Source organism: Mirounga angustirostris, unplaced genomic scaffold (assembly GCF_029215605.1).
Source record: "Mirounga angustirostris isolate CCGP_5_RB_7025 unplaced genomic scaffold, mMirAng1.0.hap1 SCAF_3, whole genome shotgun sequence".
Taxonomy (NCBI): Eukaryota; Metazoa; Chordata; class Mammalia; order Carnivora; family Phocidae; genus Mirounga; species Mirounga angustirostris.
In genome coordinates, this window is record NW_026991711.1 from 60,901,011 (window position 1) to 60,910,174 (window position 9,164).

The following is a 9,164-nucleotide window of genomic DNA, read 5'->3' on the forward strand; positions in this document are numbered from 1 at the left end:
ATAACCAGAAGTGGAATTGCTGGATCCCATGGCAATTCTATTTTTAATTTTTTGAGGAAACTTCATAAGGTTTTCCGTAACAGCAGCACCATTTTACATTCCCACCAATGTTGCACGAGGGTTCTAATTTCTTCCCATCCTTACTGACACTTGTTATTTTCTGGTTTCTCTTGTTGTTATGGTTGTAGAATGGCCACTCAAATGGGTGTGAGATGGCATCTCTTTGTGTTGCATTATTTTTTGTTCTGTATCTTAAAATGCTTCTGATAATTTCTGTGCAATCTGCTGTGCCCCCGTCTTGTCTTCTTTGCTTAATATACCTTAATTATCCACATACCCTCACACACATGCAATATTGAAATTACAGTTTGCTCCTTAGGTATGAGGTTTTGTGGATGTGCATAATTTAGAACCGACTCCACTTCTTTTCTCTCACTGGCTTTAATCCATTGTTGAGGACCATTGAGTTTCCCTCAGGTGAGTCACATGGCCTTAATCCAAAAGGCTCGGCAACTAATTTCATCAAGTGTTTTGGTTGAGTTGGGCTCATTTCACCAGACACACAAGGTGGGAAATGACAACTGTTTTCCCCAACTGAGCTCTCAGTTGTTCATTTGGCAAAATAAAATGTCAGATTACTGGTCTTTCCATTTTGATTCATGGAAAAACATGCCAGTAACAGAGAATGTGCCTATTTAAATGAATCTTATGAATATGGGGCATTTTTGAAGGCAGATCTCTTTGCATCCATAATGGAAAGTTCATGATATAGCAAGCGGAAAAAAGCAGGTTGCAGAATAATGTGACTAATTTGATATAACTTATGGTTATATATACATAGACATGTTCCAAAAGGATACTAAAAAATGAGCGCTGGTCACCTTTCAGGGGACTGGGACTGGGAGTTGTGATAGGGTGTGAAGTCTTTTACATTTTACTTTATACCCTCTGCCTCTACCTGAATGCTTATCCATAAGCATGTATCACTTTTATAATAATTACAAAAAGTTGTAAAACAGTCATTTTGGGAAAATAAAAGGGCTTTATACTATTGATTTATCTCCTGTCTCCAGCTGTGGAGGAATAGCCCTGTCCTAGGTCAGGTTCCCTGGAGACAGAGCCCCAGGTGGAGCTTTGTGGAAAGTGATGGACTAATGGAGTAGTCTTGGGAGAGATTAGAATGCGAGTGAGGGAAGAAGGACCGGGAAAAGTAAGAAGTTGGGGAAGGATGTGGCTTCTCATGAAGTCTGGCCTGATCCCGCAGAAAGCTTCAGATTCTCAGTGACACCACAGAGCTTAACCTGCCCTGAAGCAAGAGGGTTGAGCTTTTACTCCCTCTTCCCCAACTCATCCTAAGCTATGAGTAACTGTGGATGTTGGGGGGCGGGGAGGGGGTCACTCTGGTGCATGTCCTGGCAAGCTGGCTCCACTAACCAAGGATGGGTCTCCAGGAAAGGCTGCAGGTGTAAGCCATCAGCCACAACACCAGAGTAGTCTGGGGTGGGCCCACCAGGCTGGCACAGGGCGTCCCAGCGGGATCTGGGCTACACCCACGTCCCCCAGTTTACTGGCGGCTGAACGGACACTGGCTTCTTTATAAACAAACTTATAAACTGTAAATCGATTTGTGAAATGCCTTTTTTTTTTTCTGGCTATGGAAAAGCACAGGCTACAGACATTTTAAAGCAGAAATATTCAAATGAAGAAATAAAGAGTAAAAAAATTGGTTTGGAAGAATCCCATCAGACTGCAAGATTTTTGCAATGGTGGGGAAAATCATCAGAAGGCTGGAGGAGCTCGGAGCCTCCTACCAGGGGCAGAGTTGTTCGGGAAGTGAGTGTTCTAACCTAGGTACTGATGGTGTGAGGGGCTTTTCTTTTTTTGACTTCAGGGACAATGTAGATCTCATCGTTGACTGTATCTCCCTTCTGCTTTGGTGACTGAGAAAGTTCAAATCCAGATTTGAATCCAGGACTAAGTAACGCAGGGAATATAGGCAAATAAAGGTAGAGATTGATCTTGGAAGGTATATTTGAAGGCCCCAGATTTCATGAGCTGCCTTGACATCTTTGAGCCTCAGTGAGGCTCAGAGGACTAACCACAAGTTCCCTGCTCTGAGCAGAGACGCCCCCCACCCAACAGGAAAGGCTCCCACCTGCTAGCTCCCTTATGCAACTGGCCGCACCCCAGACGTGGTTCAAACAAGCCCTTCACATCCGCCCACCGGAACCAGAGGTTACCCCAGCCTCTCATTACTACAGAGCATGGCCCCTGCGTGCCCTGGTTGGTCGCTCTGTTCCCGTGTGCAACCTCCATGGGGCCCTGCATCGCATGCCGTGTCCTCCTCCCCCGGGCTGTGAACACACGTGGCTAAGAAACTCCCATCATTCGCATCTGCCCAGGGTCAACTGTGGGGTGTTCAGCCATCTCCTACTATTTAGGGCGAGGGACCCCTCTCTCACCAATGGGGTGAACAGAAGGCAATCAGAACAGAGAGACATTTTGAGTCATGAGACTTTGGGGGCCCTATTAGAACCTGCCATACGTGCAAACCCTGAATGCCACGCCCACTCTGCAGAAAGTACGAGCTGCCTTCTCTTTGCCTTTGGAACTGTACTTCCACACAATGCAGTAAGAAAGTTTTACACTTTAGGGGCGCCTGGGTGGCTCAGCCATTAAGCATCTGCCTTCGGCTTAGGTCATGGTCCCAGGGTCCTGGGATCGAGCCCCGCATCGGGCTCCCTGCTCCACGGAGGCCTGCTTCTCCCTCTCCCACTGCCCCTGCTTGTGTTCCCTCTCTCGCTGTCTCTCTCTGTCAAATAAATAAATAAAAGCTTTAAAAAAAGAAAGAAAGAAAGAAAGTTTTACACTTTAAAAGCTAACGGATCTAGCAAAGAAAGTGTTCTAGAGAAAACAATAGAAGATGCATTTGAGAAACACCCACCTCCTATTTCAGCTCTGCGAGGAATAGCAAAAGGCTGTCGCTGACGAGAGCCAAGATAAGTCGGCTGCTATCGTACCAGCTGACCTGCAAAGTGAACTATTGCAATTCCATCTCTATAAAAGAGAGATTTACTTTCTTTTTAGCTCTATACCCATAGAGAAATTACCACTAGAATCAATAAGGATTTTTTATTAATTCAGTTTTTTAGAATCCACTATGAACTCATTCGCCCACCTACAGATGAGGAGTTTTATGGAGACCAGTTTGCCTCGAACAGGTCCCTGATGGGTGTCGGCTTCTGTGTACGATCTGTCCCCATGGAAATCCCACTGGAAAGAAGAATAAGAGAAGCGTCCCCAGGCCGGGAGGATTCTGTCCCCCAGGGGATTCAGGGAAAGCACCAGGGAACAATTGTTCCAAGTTTATTTCACTGACAATGAAAGATGCCCACAAGGAAATGCAGCACAAGATTCATTTATACAAAAATGAAAGTTATTTTTTTTTTAAAGATTTTATTTATTTATTTGACAGAGAGAGACACAGCGAGAGAGGGAACACAAGCAGGGGGAGTGGGAGAGGGAGAAGCAGGCTTCCCGCAGAGCAGGGAGCCCGATGCGGGGCTCGATCCCAGGACCCCGAGATCATGACCTGAGCCGAAGGCAGACGCTTAACGACTGAGCCACCCAGGCGCCCCAAAATGAAAGTTATTGACTGCTTTGCCTGTTCTCATGCTAAAACAGATGGAAATCATGAAATACTAGAAGTGCCACCCACACGGCCCTCAGGGTCACTACCAAGATGGAACAGTTCTGGGTCAGCCTAGGACTCCTGTGTGGCCTGAGGGCACATGTGTGGCTCTCTGACCCACAGAATCATAATCTCTGCGGACCATGGTTCTGCATTTTAAACAAACCCTTGGGTAGTTCTGATGGTTCACTGAGGTTCGTGAACCACGGGTGTGGTTGACCCCAGTGAAATGGTTCCATTTTTACCGCTTTCAACTACCATTTCCATAGATTCAGGCAAAGAATAGGGACAATGTGGTTTTTACCGTGATGCCCAAGGTAGCAAATAAAATTAAATGACTTCAGTGTATAGCTCATATTTGCTGCAGTCTTTTCTCAGAACAATCAATTATCCCTTCTAGTCGTATGGATCTGGTCTTTGACTTCTCAAAACATCTGAAAAGTTCAGATGTTATCATGTTAATTTCCCCAGAATACCATTCCTGCAAAGGAGGAATGGCTGACTTTTTTGGGTCACTCTTGGCAGGGTGCTTTCATTCTGCAGGTATATGCAGTCCACTTAACATCAGTGTTAAGTCATAATCAGGGCTCTGGATTATGACTCTGAACATCCCATGCTCATCTTCTATCAAAAAGCCTAGATGAAGGAAATGACCCTAACGGAATACATAAAGGACATGCAACTGATCACTTCCTAGACAATCTGAAGGTCCTCTCTGGGTTAAGCCAGACCTTCAGAGAACTGTAGTCGTGGACCATTTGCCTTGGCCCAGAACTTCTTTTCCGAAATGTGCCTTGTCATAACCACCTCACATCATTGAAGGAGGCTCTAATAAATTAAAATTCACAGGCTGCAGGTGCATTTGTTTTTGTTTTTTTTTTAAAGATTTTATTTATTTATTTGACAGAGAGAGAGGCAGCGAGAGAGGGAACACAAGCAAGGGGAGTGTGAGAGGGAGAAGCAGGCTTCCCGCAGAGCAGGGAGCCCAATGCGGGGCTCGATCCCAGGACCCTGGGATCATGACCTGAGCCGAAGGCAGACGCTTAACGACTGAGCCACCCAGGCACCCCTGCAGGTGCATTTGTAGAGCATACTGAAGATGTCACCCACTGAATTCCTCCATGTTCCCTCCATGAATGGATGCACAGCAATATGGGCTTGCAGACTTAACTCATGTTTCTCCAGAGGGGGCATATTTTTTTTCCTCCGTGGAAAATGTGCAGTTCATAGATGAAAATTTAGTCCAGGTTTTAGTAATTATTGAGGACCTATGACCACTATTCTCCTTTGCAAAGGGGGTGGGGTACATACGAGAATGATCACCCTACTTCATTTCTCCCTTTGGGGTGAGAATCTAGTGTGTCAGTGTAGGGGGAAAAAGAGGTTGAGAACTCCAGCTTTCTAACCATCTCAGTTTTTTCTATAGTTCTATTTTTTTACTATATATTTTTCTTTAATTTTATTGTCTCCAATACAGCATTAAAAAAACCCTCCAAATTTGTTGTGAAACAAGATATAATTAGAGAAAGGAATGAAGGCAGGAAATAAATCCTTCTGGCAAAGGGGATATTTTGCCACTTTCACAAGCGTATTTGGTAAGTCATCACGTATGCCAAGATAGAGATTTCTGCAACACTCCAGGGACAGTCATGCCTATCAGAGACCGGGCATCTCCAACATCTGAGACCTGGCTACTGGTGTACCCAAACACCAGCCAATATCTGTGGGCTGCTAACAGCCAGTTTTACGATTTTTTAAAGGATTTTTTTCATAAGCTCTTTCCACCTTTACCCAGGGCCCAGCAACACAGTCTTAGAAGCATGTGTGGGAGGAATGTGGGGGGCATGGGCTCAGGTCCTCAGTGTCGACAGATGAAGAGGAGTCAGCGATATGTTCCCTTGGGCATCCTCCCCTTGTCACAGTCTCTCCGTGGCCAGACTCCTCCTGTAAGTCACTCACTAGGGCACCGTAAAGTGTTTTAGCACCACTGTGGGGGTGAGGACAGTGCTGAGATGTGAGCGGGAGAACCTCCATTTGCTCGGTCCCCAGAACGCCAGGGTGATCCCCAGTAGGACTGTGGATTTGCCAATCGTGGCGTGGCTGGCGCCTCTCCCTTCCCATGCCCCAGATGGGCATGGCTCCTCAGTCCCAACACGCTTTCTTGCTGAGTCTCAGTAGAGCCTCAGAGTCATTCCCAACACAATGTGCTTCCGTGACGGGGGCTAGCAGGAGAGAACAAAGCTGTCTGCCATCCTCGGCAGGTGCCCGAGCCGGTGGTGTGGTCCCCGTGCACCGAGGGAGCATGCCTCTGCAGGGGGCTGCCAGGCCATTCTCCTCCATAAATAACAGAGCCTGGCTTTGCCCTAACTGAATAGGCTTGGCTCATTTTTTTAGATGGGAGCCTGGACACTCTTTTCAGGTCCTGCTCAGGAGTTAGTGTCAGAGACGTTAAGTGACGTGCTGGTTGATGTGTGGCCTGGACTGAGCTTACACATGGGTTTTGTTGGCTTTCAGCTGTGTTCATCTGTGTCCAAACAGTAGCTAAGTGACTGGGAGTGACTGATGAGTCGTCACCTAGGGAAAGCAGGTGGAAGGGGCTGCCCATGGAACACCTTGCCTGCTCCAGTCTCTGAGCTCCCAGCATGGAGAGAGTGACATGCGGCACAATGAGAATGACTTCGGGCATCACAGAGGAGGGCAGGAACTTCAAGTGGTACTCCCTCTGATCTTCCATGGCTCAGGTGAAAATGAAAACCTGAGCAGTCCCCGAGGGGCAGGGGCAAAATAAGGGCTTTCCACCCTTTGCCCAGCAGAGGGCGCACCCAGCACCTTCTTCCCTACCTGGGAGGAATGGGGACCAAAAGTGACAGCAGATGACAGATGCCCAAATTCAATGTGAACTCTCCACAGGACTCACAAGTCCTTTTCTCTGGAAGCATGGAGAGGAATGAGCCTTTCGATGAGCCATTTGAGATGAGTGAGCCAACCTTGACGGCCAGTGAGGAGTTGAGTATAAAGCATTCCCCCTCAAAAGCAAGCAAGTAGTTTAGCACCACGTAAACAGAGGCTGTGCATATAGCTGAGACAGAAGCACAGTTGTGAAGGTGCCCCTCTCCCCTGCCCCCCGGGGCGGGCACTGGCTCTAGAAACATGACAGAGTCTTCATCTAAAACTCTAAAGCAGAGTGCCTGGGTGGCTCAGTCTGTTAAGCATCTGCCTTCGGCTCAGGTCATGATTCCGGGGTCCTGGGATCGAGTCCCGCATTGGGCTCCCTGCTCAGCAGGGAGTCTGCTCCTCCCTCTACCCCTCCCCCCACTCATGCTCTCTCGAAAATAAATAAATGAATAAATCTTTAAAAAAATAAATAAAACTCTAAAGCCCCAACGCTCCGCTCCGACACACCAACATGGCACCACAGTCCCCAGGAACTTCACTCATAACAACGGCAGCAAGAGGGGATGTCAGTGTTTGCTTTTTGGTGTCATCCTGAACTTCCAGACAGATGGATTTGCCAAAGGCTTCCCAACTCTCACCTGACGTCAAGTAGATTTGCTTCTGTAGAGTATTTAAACTCAGAGACCAAACAAACACCTACATTAACCAGACCACATGCAGCCTGGCCAAAGCCTACACAAAATTGGTTTATGCGATCAGCAACCCACAGAGATGTACATAGACGACGAGGGAAAGAAGCAGACGCAGGCCAAGCCAAGGATTTGCAGTAGCACCATCCAAGGTACGCAGGGAGGACGTGCTGCTCTCTGTGATGCCAGGCTCACCCGCCAGACCAGAGCCCCGAGGGGGACTGACTCCCTTGACCTTGGCAGCCTTTAGAGCTGTCCTTGGGATGCCCTTACCTGTCAGAACAAATCCATCTGATTAGGGGTTGGGAAAGAGACCTCCTTACTTTTCCCAAAAGACACCTGGGGTCATTAAACAAGAGCACCTTTCTCCTTTTCGTAACAAAGCCACCAAAGTGAAGTTAAGATGGTCTTGTTTGAAAGACATACCTTTCTATAACCTCGGGTTGCCGGTGGCTGAATGACAGCACAGCCGTAGCAACAGTAACAACAAACCTTGAACTTGTGACAGTCCTTGGAACTGCGTGTGATTCAAAAGTGTCCCATTCTCGGCCTCACCTTACTTCATCCCCTCAAATAAAAAAATCCCTCTGCGAACTCATGAGCACAAAAGTTCCACTCTGAAAAGAGCCACAGTGCTTTCCCCAGGCCCAGGGAGGCAAGAGTTTCTTTAGTCTTCTAGAATATGCAGCGCATCTTGGTGGTTTCTTAAATGCCTGTAGGGAAGGATTTATTACCTTTCCAGCACTCCCTTCCCTTGCAACTGCGCATGCATGTGTGAGTGTGTCTGTGTGTGTATTTGTACATACACCCATGTGCACGCATGGGCATGTGTGTGTGTGTGTATGGGTGCATGTTTGTGCCAGAGTGGGTGGTTCTTAGTCTTCATGGACAACAAATCTTCACCTGGACCACACGTAGACAACCGCTGCACAGGACCAGTAGGCCCAGCACGGCGTGGCTGAGCACGAGGACCCCTACTGCAAAGAGGTACAGGGTTTTGTCACAGTAATTCTGAGGCTGCTGGAAAGGGGGAAGAGAATCAGGCAGATAAACCGAAAAGAGCCAGTGGTTTCCCAGAAGGAAACAGAAGCAGGAAGAGGCTGAGGCTTAGGAGTCTATAACACCTGTGCACATTCGGCCTCCAGGGATATGCATCATCGTTGTCATTGTCGATCACCATGGCCTGGGACAGAAGCCGCCTCATCCTGGTGGATTCGTACAGCAGGAGAGACCCCTGGATTGTGGTAGGGAGCGAAGGGGTCAGAGGGCAGAGCAGCAAAGCAGGGGGATGAGAGGGGGGAGAAGGTAGGGGAGAAACAGAGATTTATTTATTATGAAAAGTGTGCACACTGGAGTTGGAAATGCCGCCAAGGAGTGAAATTTACTTTTGAAGAATGAGAATGCGCGTGTGTGAAGCGGGGCAGGGAGAAGAACCCAGAAGAGCCCCGGGGCAAGGACTGGGACTCTCTCGTTGGCTCGGTCGGCCATCTTAGGACACAGATTTTCCTTATCACTAGCACACTTCCACCATACATGACTTTGTAACATGGATGCCTGGTCCTGATGCTGGACCCTCCGCCCTGTGAGGAGCCCCCAGCAGACTTGCCTGCTACCTCCAGGCCACTTGGCAGGCCTGGTCAGCTCCAGATGCCATGCGACCACGCCTCAACCCACGCCTCCATGCATCCAAATCCAAAGGTCAATTTTAGTCCTTATTTTCCTGGAGCCCCAGTTCTTCAGCAAGAGGCTCATAAACAGATAATTACTTGTGTTGGATGCTTCCACCACTCACCATCTCCAGGGATCTGCAATTCCAAGCAGGGCCAAGGAGCATGAGTGTGTCCCTCCTGTTCTTACGAATCCATCCAGTCAAGAGCACAGACCCTTGT

General features: G+C 48.0%; 1 protein-coding gene across 1 annotated transcript; it reads right to left on the reverse strand.

The window, feature by feature from the left end:
• Nucleotides 1-8,157: 8,157 nt before the first annotated feature.
• TMEM272 (transmembrane protein 272) lies at nucleotides 8,158-8,479 on the reverse strand. Its single transcript, XM_045868537.2, is given in 2 exon segments — nucleotides 8,158-8,359; nucleotides 8,361-8,479. Coding segments are annotated over 2 exon segments (321 nt in total).
• Nucleotides 8,480-9,164: the final 685 nt, after the last annotated feature.